The sequence below is a fragment of the Lygodium microphyllum genome, chromosome 4 (genome assembly GCF_053477565.2).
Source record: "Lygodium microphyllum isolate KBCC chromosome 4, Lygodium_microphyllum_v1.1.10, whole genome shotgun sequence".
NCBI classification, from domain to species: Eukaryota; Viridiplantae; Streptophyta; class Polypodiopsida; order Schizaeales; family Lygodiaceae; genus Lygodium; species Lygodium microphyllum.
The window spans coordinates 141,034,860-141,047,719 of record NC_141138.1 but is presented as its reverse complement, the minus strand read 5'-3'; the positions used below and the strand labels follow the sequence as shown (position 1 = coordinate 141,047,719).

General features: G+C 47.0%; 1 protein-coding gene across 1 annotated transcript in view; it reads right to left on the bottom strand.

The window, feature by feature from the left end:
• Positions 1 to 468: 468 nt before the first annotated feature.
• LOC148037688 (uncharacterized) overlaps positions 469 to 12,860 on the bottom strand; it is a 76,743-nt gene continuing 64,351 nt past the window's right edge. The window contains exon 5 of the mRNA XM_087676627.1: positions 469 to 701. Coding sequence (XP_087532753.1) covers positions 656 to 701 — 46 coding nt within the window. The 3' untranslated portion in view covers positions 469 to 655. The remainder of the gene's footprint in view (positions 702 to 12,860) is intronic.

Below are 12,860 nucleotides of genomic sequence, written 5' to 3'. Positions count from 1 at the left end.
GTGCTTGAAGGTTCTCCCATCCTATCTTTCCTTCTGAGGACCTTTCACGTCAGGTTAACCAATGTCGGAAGGGTTTTCGTCAAAAGGTTATATCCACCGCGGATCAGAGAGAGAAAGAAGTAGAGAATAGGAGATAGAAGAGAAGAAAAAGAATAGACGAGATTCAAATAAATCCCAAGAATGTTGGAAATCAATTCTCTTCAAGACATGTCCATATATCATGTATCAATCATAAAACCTTCTACCAAGTTTGCCAAAGCCTTTATATATGATAAAAACAAAGCTTAATGATTCAAACTATGCATGTATTACATGTAAACTCTACTATACATCCAAGACAAAGAGTCCAAATAATCCAAATGTCAATAGGTTTAGATGATTTCTTGGTAGGAGAAGTCCAAGTACTTTTTCCAAGAGCACTATGTATTGATAGAACGTGAGAAAGAAAACAAAAGCCATGTATGAAACTCCAAATACACTTCAACTCTCTATATTCTTAGTTATTACAACAGTCATAAGCTAATTGTTTGATAGCTAAACTCCAAGACAAATGGTTCTTCAATTATCTAGACAATGTCTATTACTAGTCGAAAGCAATCTCCAAGCACCACGTCTCCTGGAGCTACCTGTTACATCCAAAAATGCGCACGAAACACTAGCTTCTACTCTGCTGCTCAGATGATCTAATGGTTCCGTTGGCTCTGAAAGGAGAGTACAACCCCAAAGACACTAGTTAAAATTCTCTTGGATCGCACATGACACAAATTCAAAAGCTCTTCTTTTTGCATGAGATCTCCCAAAACTAGCGGAAAAGGCCCTTGCTTTTGTTATGACACCCCATTCTAGAAGTTTTCAATACCTTTTTAGAATATTTACAAAAAATAACATCCCAAAAAGACTAGTCTAAAATTTATGTATTTTTGAACCATCCATACTATGGACACTAACACTAATGACTAATATGACATTGACTCTCTAGATTAATTAGAAAGTCAAATGATGATACACTCCAAGGTTTTCCACACTGTCCGCATAGAGGCACAATAGCCTGTCTTGTGCCAACTGGGGAGTTGTCGCCTAACTTGCGACCTACGTCTTGCTTACAGACTACTCCTGGTGACTTGCGACCTACACCCTGCATAGCCCCTCCGCAACTTGCAACTTACATGACTTGCAGCTTTCACTTGAGACTTGCATTTTTTTCTTCACATGGGACAAGTTGACATAGCTCTAACTAACTCCAAGAAGCGTACTCATGATAACCGATGCTCTGATACTAGTTTGAAGTGCCCAATACACAGCTGAGGTGCAATGGTCAATGATGGCAATGGCAAAACGAGAGAAAAGCATGATCAACAATAGAGAGTAGAGAGTAGCAAAGTGAGAGAGATGCACGATGTGTGGGTACAAGTGTTTCTCTTTTAGATTTTAGAGATAGATATATGTAATGTACAAGTGCTAAGGGTGTGTTCGAACACAAAAACTCCCCGCCATCGCAACGCGACACCACCCCTCTGTCTTGACGGAACTTTCGACTATGCCAGTCCTCCCCTCTCCCCACCTATGCCTATCCCCACCCCGCCCGCCCTGCACCAGTCCTCCTCCCCCCCGTCTTGCACCCTCTCGACAGTCCTCCCCCCTCCAACTCGAGAAGCCTCTCCCCCTGCCCTGCATTTCGACAGTCCCTCTCCCTCCCCTGCGCCTGCCGCCTACCTTGCGGACACTTGCCCCCTACCCCCTGCGCCCCCTCCCCGCCTACCCGCCTAGATCCCACTTGCGCTCCGCCTTTCCCCCCTGGTTGCCCATTTCCCTTCCCCCCCCCCGCCTCTTACGCCTTGAGGTCACACCACCATTCTAAAAATAGAAATTTCCCCTTCTCTCCCCCCTCCCTTCCTCGCCATCACTCCTCCCCCCCTATAGTTGCTCCCTCTCCCCTGTAGCAACTCCCTGTCAAGATTGTGGGAGAGAAGGAATGAGTCTCACTTGTAGCTTTCTTGCTTGCACAATGGGGGAATACACACAAAGGTGGAGCCTCAAAACAATTTTCCTCTTTTTAGTTGTGTAAGCCAAAAAGAACTCTCGTACATAGAAATAGAAGAACCCTATATATGGGTCTCAAACCAAACTCAACTAACTAAGGTGGCATACTAACTGAGCCACGAACTAGAGTAGATAAGGATAGCTGTCATCTAGCTATTATTCATGGGCAGTGTACCAACCGCATCTGCAACTGACAAGTCGGTGACATAAATGCATAACGATCATCCTGGCATATCACGAGTGGAGCTCGATATCTCAACACTCCCCCTCGAGCTCAACCCCAATTCCTGCACACCAAGCAAGTCTCTGAACTTGCGCAGTTCTCTGCGCCCAATGCTTTCGTGAATATCTTAGCTACCTGATCCTCTGTGCTGACATAACTAGATCAATAAGACCTAGTAAAACCCTCTCCCGCACATAGTGATAATGCACCTCAATGTGCTTTGTTCTAGCATGATAGACTGGGTTATTTGCCAAGTGTATACTGCTCATGTTGTCACAATAAATGGCAACTGGCCCATCTATAGGCTGATGCATATCATAAAGTAGCTTATGCAACCAAGCTACCTCACATGCAGCCATTGTTGTGCCCCTGTACTCAGCCTCTGTGCTCAACAAGGCAACTGTAGGCTGTTTCTTGCTGCTCCAAGTGACTGCAGCACTCCCAAAAGAGAACACATATCCACTAGTAGATTGTCTATCAGAAATACTACCAGCCCAATCAGCATCACTGTATCCATGTAACTATATCTGAATCCCAGACTCATAAAACAGTCCATACTGCAATGTGGACTTCACATACCTGAGTATGCGTCTAGCCGCATCCAAATGCGGTTTCCTTGGAGCCTGCATAAACTGACTTACCAATCCAACAGCATAGCTCAAATCTGGCCTAGTAATAATCATATAAATCAAACTTCCTACTATGCGTCTGTACATAGTAGGGTCTTCCAGAAGCTCATCTGCATCTGTGCTCAGCTTCACATTCTGCTCCAAAGGAACTGAAATAGGCTTACAGTCTGTCATCCCATATTTGGACAGCATGTCCAATCCATACTGCCTCTGCAAGAGCCGTATCCCACTTGGTGATCTAATCACCTCAATGTCCAAGAAATAACGCAGCTCTCCCAAATCCTTCATCTCAAACTTCTGCTTCAATAGCATTTTCACATGAATGATATCTTCATCACTGTCACCTGTCATAATCAAATCAACATAAATGACAAGTAGCATAATATCTTTCTCTGTTTTTCTCACATAAAGTGAGAAATCTGGCTTGAAAATCTAAAAGCCAATAGTGACAAGATACTATCATATCTTGTCAGACTATGCTCTAGGTGCTTGCTTCAAGCCATACAAGGCTTTCTTCAACCTACAAATAAACTCAAGATGAACAGCATGCACATAACCTGGTGGCTGCTCCATATAGACCTCTTCTTGCAAATCACCATGCAAGAAGGCATTCTTTACATCCATTTGATGTAAAGACCATCCCTTTAATGCCGCCATAGCAATGACTGCTCTTACGGTTGCCATTCTCGCAACTGGACTGAATGTTTCTTCATTATCAATGCCATATGTTTGTGCATATCCCTTGACTACTAATCTTACCTTGTATCTGTTCACAGAACCATCTGCATTGTGCTTCACCTTATAAACCCACTTACAACCAATTGTATTCTTACCTTTAGGCAAAGGTACAAATTCCCATGTAGCATTTGCTTCCAAGGCATCCATTTCTTCATCCATGGCTTTCTCCCATTTTTCTTTTCCCATGGCTTGCTCAAAAGAAGTGGGTTCTGGTTCATGTATCACTTTGACCATATAGGCATAGTGAATGGCTGTAAATCCATCATATTTCAGCCTATCCACAGGATACCTAGCTCTAGTAGACCTGCGCAAAGTAGGTTTACTCCCAGGTGCTCTCAAAACATCCCTAGTCTTCCTTACTCCAGGTGTAACAATAGAAGGAATACCCAACTCATCATCAATGCTATGTTTTGAGCCACTGGATTCACCATCCACATAAGAGTGACCTGTATTCACATCAACCATGGGCTAATCCACCGGAACCTCTTTTCCTTTTCGTGATACCTGCATACCACTATCTGCATTGCTTTCATAAGATTCTCCTGATCTCAATCTGCCTGTCCATGGCGAAGAATGTGAACCACTGCTAGAAGACGCTCCAAGTCCACTAATATCTTGTGACTACTGCTGTGAATTCTGTGCAGCATTACCATTTTGTGCATCTACATTATCAATCACATTTATTGGTTTATACCAGCTACTCATCTCATAAAAAACATCTCTGCTCACTGTAAACTTACGAGTAGAAGGGTTATAGCATCTATACCATTTTTGTTGCAAAGAGTAACCAATAAAGATGCACTTCTCAACTTTTGGATCCAACTTGGATCTCAACTCATCTGGCACATGAACATAGGCAATGCAACAAAAAATTTTCAAATGAGAAATATTCGGTTTCTTAGAAGTATATCTCTCCTCTGGAGTCATTCCATGTATTGCTACAGAGAGAGTCATGTTCATTATATAGACTACTGTAGCAACTGCTTCAGCCCAGTAAAAATCTGACAAGTCTTTTTCATTGAGCATGGCACGAGATACCTCTCCAATATGCATGTTTTTCCTTTCTGCAATTCCATTTTGTTGTGGGGTATGACTGCATAAATATTGCTGCTTTATACTATGCTCCTGCAGGAACCTTGCAAACTCATTTGAGAGGTACTCTCCCCCTCCATCTGTCCCTAGGCATTTTATTTACAGGCCTGTTTCTTTTTCAACCATAGCTTTAAGAGTTTTGAAATGCCAAAAAACTTTACTTTACTTTTTCATAAAATACACCCAAATTTTTCTGCTATAGTCATCAATAAAAGTGACAAAATAATGACAACCTCCAAGAGATGTAGCTTTAGTAGTCCACACATCAGAGTGGATTAATTCCAATGGCTTCTTACTCTCTTGAACATGTTTAGAAAATGATTTCCTTGCCTGGTTTCCAAATTGATAGGCTTCACATACCTTATGCATTTCTGCAACCTTGAATTTAGACAATCCTGCAACAATATTTTGGGCCTGCATTGATTTAAGTCATTGTACATTAACATGACCAATGCGTTTATGCCAGATATCAATATCTGCAACTACACCGGTCCCATGTGCAAACATTGTTGCACTCAATTCAGGCATGTCTGCATCCAACGTAAACATTCTGCCCTTCTTCTTTCCTTTTGCTATCAAGCGACCTTTATTTTTCATATCCTCAACAAAGCATCCATGAGGATTAAATCTGACCTGCAAGTCCTGCTCAACCATTTGACCAACAGAAACCAGATTCTTGGTGATATTCGGGACATGAAATACATCGGACAGGTATTTCTTTTCCCATCCTGCATAGACAAAGGAATTTTTCCAATCTGCACAATAGGATGTGCAGTATCATCACCAGTCTCCACAAATCCTGGTTTTTCAATTTTCCTTGCATCCTGCATCCATTCTGCATGACCTGTCATGTGGTTTGATGCACCTGAGTCAACATACCATACATCGTTGCTTTTTTCTGCACTTGTCACAGAATTGTTCATGTGCTGCACCATAAGCAAATGCTCATTTCTGTCATCACCCTGTCTACTAAAAGATGCGTAATTCCCTTGTTGCAATTTTCCATTCATGATGTCATTCTGCTTTTTATAGCAGTCTTTAGCCATATGACCCATTTTACCACAGTAGTAGTATTCAACATTACTGTTTGCATTTTGGCCTCTTTGCCATCCACCACGACCTCTTTGGCTCCCCCTGCCTCTAAAGTTACCATGTCCTCCTCCATAGGACTGGTTTTCTTGAGTTTGCTGCATATTCTAATTTCTACCACGGCCTCCTCTACCTCTGCCTCTACCTCTTCCAGCATTTGAGTAGAAGACAACTTCTTTTGAAGTTCCTCTTGAAGAGGATGCACCACCATTTCTTTGTTTCTCAGAAATTAGAAGAGCAATTAACTCCTCAAATTCAGGAAATCTTTCACGGACGGAAATGGATGTTCGGAACTCTGCATAATCCTTTCCTAGACCATTCAAGGTCACAGAAACTAAATCATCTTCCACTGGTGACCCAATGGAAGCAAGTGCATCTGCAATCTTCTTCACCTTCATGTGATAGTCATTGATGCTCATATTTTCTCTTTGCACATTATGCAACTCTTGCTTGAGCTGCATTTTCCTGGCTTGCATATTTGTGCTGTACATTTTTGACAAAGTATCCCATGCCTCCTTTGGCGTACTTGTATCTTGAATATGCACAATCATAGAGTCTGAAATGCTGATAGACAGCTAGTACATAACTTTCCTGGCTCTCTTATGCCATGCTTTAAATGCTTGCATTTGCTGTTGATTGGGAACATCAGGAAGAACTGGTTCTTCTTCATTCCCTGCAACAAATTCCCATAATTCTTTTCCCATAAGGAAATTTATAATTCTAAGCTTCCATGCTTGGAAGTTGTTCTTGTCAAGCTTTTCAGTGACAATCTGTGAAAGAGAATCAGACGCCATTACAGAACACTGCAAAAAATTTTGTCACTGTAAAGAACACAGCTTCAGCCTCACAAGGGCAAATCTGCAAAACTGACGAAAGTGGTATTTGACCACACAGTCACTTCCTAGTGACAATTTTGCATCAACAGGCAACAAGGATGATTCTGTAACTCCCAATGTCTCTGCGCACAGGCATACGATGCAATTTCTACAGTAACTTTTCACCGACCTATAGAATAGTGGTCCCACAGCATAAAACAGGGCATTTTCCTAAGTGCGTGCAGAAAACTTCCGCCTCTAAAACGGGCCCCGAAATGGTCTCAAATAAAAAAAACAGGGTCACCAAGGGCTAAAGCCCTTGCCCGCAGCATATACTGCCCTCTTGCCACACCGCAAAGGGCGTCTCAATCTGAGACAATGCACTCCTGCACTATCCGGCTGTGCTACCTGCAGAGACTTGCTCCCAAACCAAAAAAGTAAAAGCAACACTGGTCCTCTTACCAGAACACTGCGAACTTGGCTTGCTTTCTTGAGCTCCTTACCACGAACAAGTCTCTGATACCATGTCAAGATTGTGGGAGAGAAGGAAGGGAGTCTTACTTGTAGCTTTCTTGCTTGCACAATGGGGGAATACACACAAAGGTGGAGGCTGAAAACAGTTTTCCTCTTCTTAGTTGTGTAAGCAAAAAAGAACTCTCGTACATAGAAATAGAAGAACCCTATATATGGGTCTCAAACCAAACTCAACTAACTAAGGTGGCATACTAACTGAGCCACGAACTAGAGTAGATAAGGATAGCTGTCATCTAGCTATTATTCATGGGCGGTGTACCAACCGCATCTGCAACTGACAAGTCGGTGACATAAATGCACAACGATCACCCTGGCATATCACGAGTGGAGCTCGATATCTCAACACTCCCGCCCCGGGTAGCACAACAGCGTGATAGATAGGTTCCCAGACAGTAGGGACGCGCAATGGAAACCTCCAGTCAAACGTAGGCGCATTTTGCAAGTGCCCCCCAGTCAAACACCTTACACATCATCCTCTTTGAGGAACAACTCTTATCCGTCCATGCCACAAAGTTGGATTTGAAAGAAACAACGATCTTTGGTCAGGTCGTTGGACACTTCCCATCGAGGGCCCAACTGCGAGATTGGCTCCACTCCACGCTATGCATTGGCACAATGCAGATCGTGGAGGTAGTCCTCATGGGCCGAGGGATATTCATGGTTCAACTCACCTCTACAGATGCAGCTTGCGAGTTATTGGAGAGCTCGCCCTATGCCTCCATGAAGGGGGTCATTTACATGGTTCCTTGGTATAGCGGCTTCACTGTGGAGTCATTTGCGCTCCGCAATAGATTCCCAGACACCCAGTCACCTTACTTTTCCTCGGACTGGCGGTAGAGTACCGCGAGTGGCCGTAAAAGACACAAAGATTATACCAAAGTTCCTGGAGATTGAGGCAGGAGGTCACTCCTTTAGGGCAGCAGATCATTGTGATTGGGCAACCAGGACAATGCGTGCACTCCCATGACTTTGGGCATCAAGCAGCAAATTGTACGTGTTTTGGAGCCAAGGCGACTCCGTTGACAAGCCCACAAGTGGACACTGATGGCTTCACATGGGTCCAATGACGATAGAGAGGGAGTCGGCAGGGGGAGCCACAACCAGCTCCTCAGACACAGCCTTGATAGCAGGGAGTAGGAGGGCGAGCGATACCCCCTCGGTAGAGCACTTTGCAGCCCCCCCTTGCCCGTCCCACTCAGCAGGACTGCAATCCCCCGCAGCTATCACCCGCGCAACAGAATACCCCACCTAAGATCCCACAACCCCCACACCTCCCCCCCCCCCTCCACCTTACAAGCTCCCTACACTGACCCTGGCCCACAACACCCCCTTTCTAGGGCCACCAATGCCCCCCTACTCCACACTCACCACGTACCTCCGACTATCCCACCATCCCTTGATCCTCTTTCCCCCCACCACCTCCCTGCCGAGCACCCCCCCTGATCTGCACCCGTTTCAAGTGACCCCCCACCCCCCCTTCCTCCCACAGGAGGTGATGGGCCACACATGCCTACATCCTCCTCACACTAGCAGGTTTCTTCCTCCCACATAGCCACCAGCTCATCTGCCCTTGCTGCCTGTCACAACTTCTCGAGATAGGCTGAGTTGTTGCCACAAGAGTTCTTCCACAGTGGCCCATGGTCCTACCTGAGGATTGCGGAGTGCAGAGAGTTCCCACTACCTCTAGAGGTGGGGATCTTCGTCATTCGTAAGTCAAGGAGGGGCAAGGTTCATCTACTAGCACCATCGGATGTTGCTATTTTCTTTCAATCCTCTCACTCAGGGGATTGGACAATGCCATAGATAGAGGAGCTGAAGAGTCAGGTGTGTGACGGAACATATCTCCCAGTGGATGGGAAAATAAGAACTAGCATTGTTTGCACAATAGTGGCCTGGTTGCATGATGGACATTAACTGGTGGGCTAGTGCCAAGGTCCCACACTTGAGCATTATCTTTCGAGCCCCCCACAGTGGAGAGCTCCAAGGGATGTGATCGAGTAGCCCCTGGCGCAAGCGGCCCGTTCTACCAATGTACAGAGTCACGACTCTCAACATGGCTGATAGATGCATTGATAGTACCACCTGGAGCATCTATCACCCCTATGGTCCCAGCCAAGGGCCACCCTGGGGGATTGGAGTTCACTGACAGACCTGTGGCAAACCATACTTGCATGCCCCATAGTTTTTCCTCCTCATCAGTAGCCTCCACACCGAATAGATGCCTGTTCGGTAAGTCGAAGGTTTTCTCATGAGCTTACACCTTGCATCTTGGAATGTGAATAGTCTCCACTACAGTGGGGCACGTGGTTCCAGGAAGTTGATTATTCGACAAGAGCTGTAGCCTGCCCTTGTTGGACGGATCGACATCTTACTTCTATAGGAGCACAAGCTCACTCCCACTCAGGCCTAGTGGGTAGGGAAGGTACTCCCGCGCAGTTCGCACACCTACTGGGAGCACGCCATAGGTGACCACGGCAGGAGTGGAGGCGTATGCACCTCTATTGGCCCGAGTCTCACCTCCTGTGTACGAGACCACAGGACGATTGTGGCAGGGAGGGTTCTATGGATCAGATTGGATATTGGGAACTCATGCCTTGGAGTCCTCAATATCTATGCCCCTATGGAGGTTAGGGCACGCAGCAGGTTCTAGGTGGAGATCAAGGATGGACTCCCAGAGGTGGACTCCTGGATCGTTGGAGGAGACTTCAACAACCTTGAGGCTTTGGAGGACCAAAACAGCAAAGGCAGAAACTACCAGGGCATGGCTGGGGAGGAGCAAGAGGCATGGGAGGTCTTTCTACTAGCAGTAGGAGCACAGGATGCCTGGAGAGACCCTGTCTTCCACAAGAGGGAGAGGTCGTTGGACTTCTCTTGGGAATACAGGCGGCTAGGTGGAGTCTTGCTAGAGCAGTTGGACAGGTTTTATGTGGGAGAGTAGGAAGGCTCTTGTGGAGGCTAGATAGGGCACTTGGGAGGCACCACGTTGTCCGATCATTTCCTGGTTCTCCTGACACTACATCCCCCGGCATCTTCCCTAGACACACGATCCTGTCGGATCCCTGACTCAATCTATAGGGAAGGGAGGAGGTGACGAGATAGTTGGAGCAGATTTGGACCAGGGAGTGGGGCAGGAGGGACCAAATTGTAGAGGAGGTTGCAAAGGTCCTAGACGAGTCAAGCAGAATCTGCCAAGAGACAGCCATACAGGCCAGGCAGCAAAGTTGGGAGGAGGAGAGAGCACTCCGACGAGACCTTGCAACCATGCAGAGATTATTACAAAAGGCACCACAGGATCCCACTCTCCACGCACAGGAGGTGCCTACACGAGCAGCCATTGCTGGCCTAGAGGACAGGCACTCGGAGTTCTCTTTCTGCATCTCAGTATAGCTTTTTGGGCTCGGAAGGGAGACATGATTTGCAGGGAGGTTTTCCAGGTGCAACAGCCTCACACCTCAGGAAAGCAGATATGTAGCCTTTGAGATCAGTATGGGAGGACTCGTTCTAGCCCAGACAAGGTGATGGAGATTGCCGCTAACTACTACAGTTGCCTCTTCTAGTAGGATATAGCCTCAGCTAGAGGACAACGATGTAGACAGCACGTCTAGGATCACATCTCGTCCCTCGTCTCAAAGGAGATGGGATGCTCCCTCCTAGCCCCCTTCATAGAGAAGGAACTAGAGGAGGCTTTCCATACATAGGATGGGTAAAAATGCTCGGGAGAGGATGGCCTCTCTAAAGCCTTCACTATCTACTGGGAAGTGGTGAAGGACCCCTTACTGATGGCCTTCCAGGAGATTTTCACTTCAAGACAGATGCCAAGGAGTCTCTCGGCAGGCCTTATCAGTCTTCCCCCCAAAGGGGGAGACCGGTTGGAGCTTTCCCGCTGGAGACCGATCACTTTAATGTCAGTGGCCTATAAGGCATTGGCAAAGATGATTGGTAGGCAACTACGCCCCGTGCTTCCAAACATCATTCATGACACACATACAGGCTTTGTCTAGGATAGGAGCATCCTGGACAATATATTCACCTTCTGAGGTGACAGAGTGGGCTCAACACAATGGGAAGAGATTGGCCGTAGTACTCTTGGATTTTGAGAAAGCTTATGACAGGGTGGACTAGGATTTCCTAGAGGGCACCATGGTGAGGCTGCAGGCTTGGATTCCTGGGATCTTTGCACTTTATAGATCGGCCACCAACAGGGTTCTCATAGGTGGTAGGCATGGGGAGGAGTTTTGGCTGGAGAGATCGGTTTAGCAGGGTTGCTCCGTGGCCCTATACTTGTTCTTACTCTTTGCAGAGGCGATGTCCCACTCCTCAGGTCACGTGTGAGTGGACTACGCGGCCTCCGACTTCTAGTGAGAGAGGAGACTGAGTTGTTAGACTCAGAGTATGTAGATGATACAGCACTCTACATAGAGGACGATAAGTTGATGCAGGAGAGAGTGAGGCTGGCTCTTGAGGTGTTCTATTTTGTAGCAATAGTGAAAATCAACTGGCGAAAGTCAGTTGGTTTCCTCACAGACCCAGACTCTAGCATGGAGTGGGTCATCCACTTGGGATTTAGATGGATGAGCAGAGGGTAGACCGTCCTGTACCTAGGGTTCCAGGTGGGACTCCACATCACTCCCGCCCAGCAGTTTTTTCCAATCCTCCTCGATTCTATTCGGAGACTGACCTACTCGAGCATGGCTCGCCTCTCACTAGCCAGCCGAGCCCGGGTGGTTAACCAGGTCCTTCTAGCAACGGCCTGGTACATCGCCTCGTGTTGGTGCTTCTCATCTTGCGTAGTGCAACTTCACCACCTAGTGCGGAACTTCCTTTGGTCCGGGTCAGACGGCTCCAGGGATTCCAAGACCAAGGTGGCGTGGGCAACCACCAAACGACATCAGTCAAAGGGAGGGCTTGGGATGATAGACCCAAAGTATCAAAGTATGACCCTCTTGGTCAAGCTAGTTGTCCGTGGCCTCACACCGATAGGGCAAACCTGGAAGGTCCTATTGCAGGAGGGTCTTCAGGATTGTAGACCGAGGCTTGGCGGGGAGTGGAGGCTCTCCCTGAGATGGATCTTTACATCAGCCAAGATCACCCCCCCAGATCATCTTTTCTACACAGCTTGCTCCGTGTATGGCAGGGCCTCCATCAGGCCTAACCTAGAGCTCCCTAGGCCACCATGAGAAGATAGACCATCAGCCGGTGATTTGGAACCCCCAGGTCGGGGATCGGGAAGGGGCATAGATTGGCAAGCGCCCCTACATCTAGTGGGCTGGTTGGGAGGCTGTCCCGGCTCGTACCATCAAGACATGGCGGAAGGTGTATAGGATGGTGGACGAGGAGGTGTTGCAACGAGTATCAGGCTGCCAGAGAGGAGTGGAGTTGAGGAGAAGGGAGATAGATGCAACAATACCTCACGAGTGGCTTGCTCTCCCTATACGAGAGCCGATAGAGCTCGGGGAGGTATGGGCCGCCAGGTTTTTACCTGCAGGCAACCTCCTATAAGTGGAAGATAGAGTGGCCGGCACTCCACCTGAGACCTTCTTCACCATACAGGAGGGGGGGCATCTGGCTCTTGATAGAGGGCAGCAGGATGAGGGGATAGCTATCCTCTCATAGAAGAGGATCCAGGTGATTGGCCTTCAGGGGAAGACATGGCGGCTAGACCCTTTTGTCTTTTGGCAGGAGCTCAAGGAGTAGCGCCTT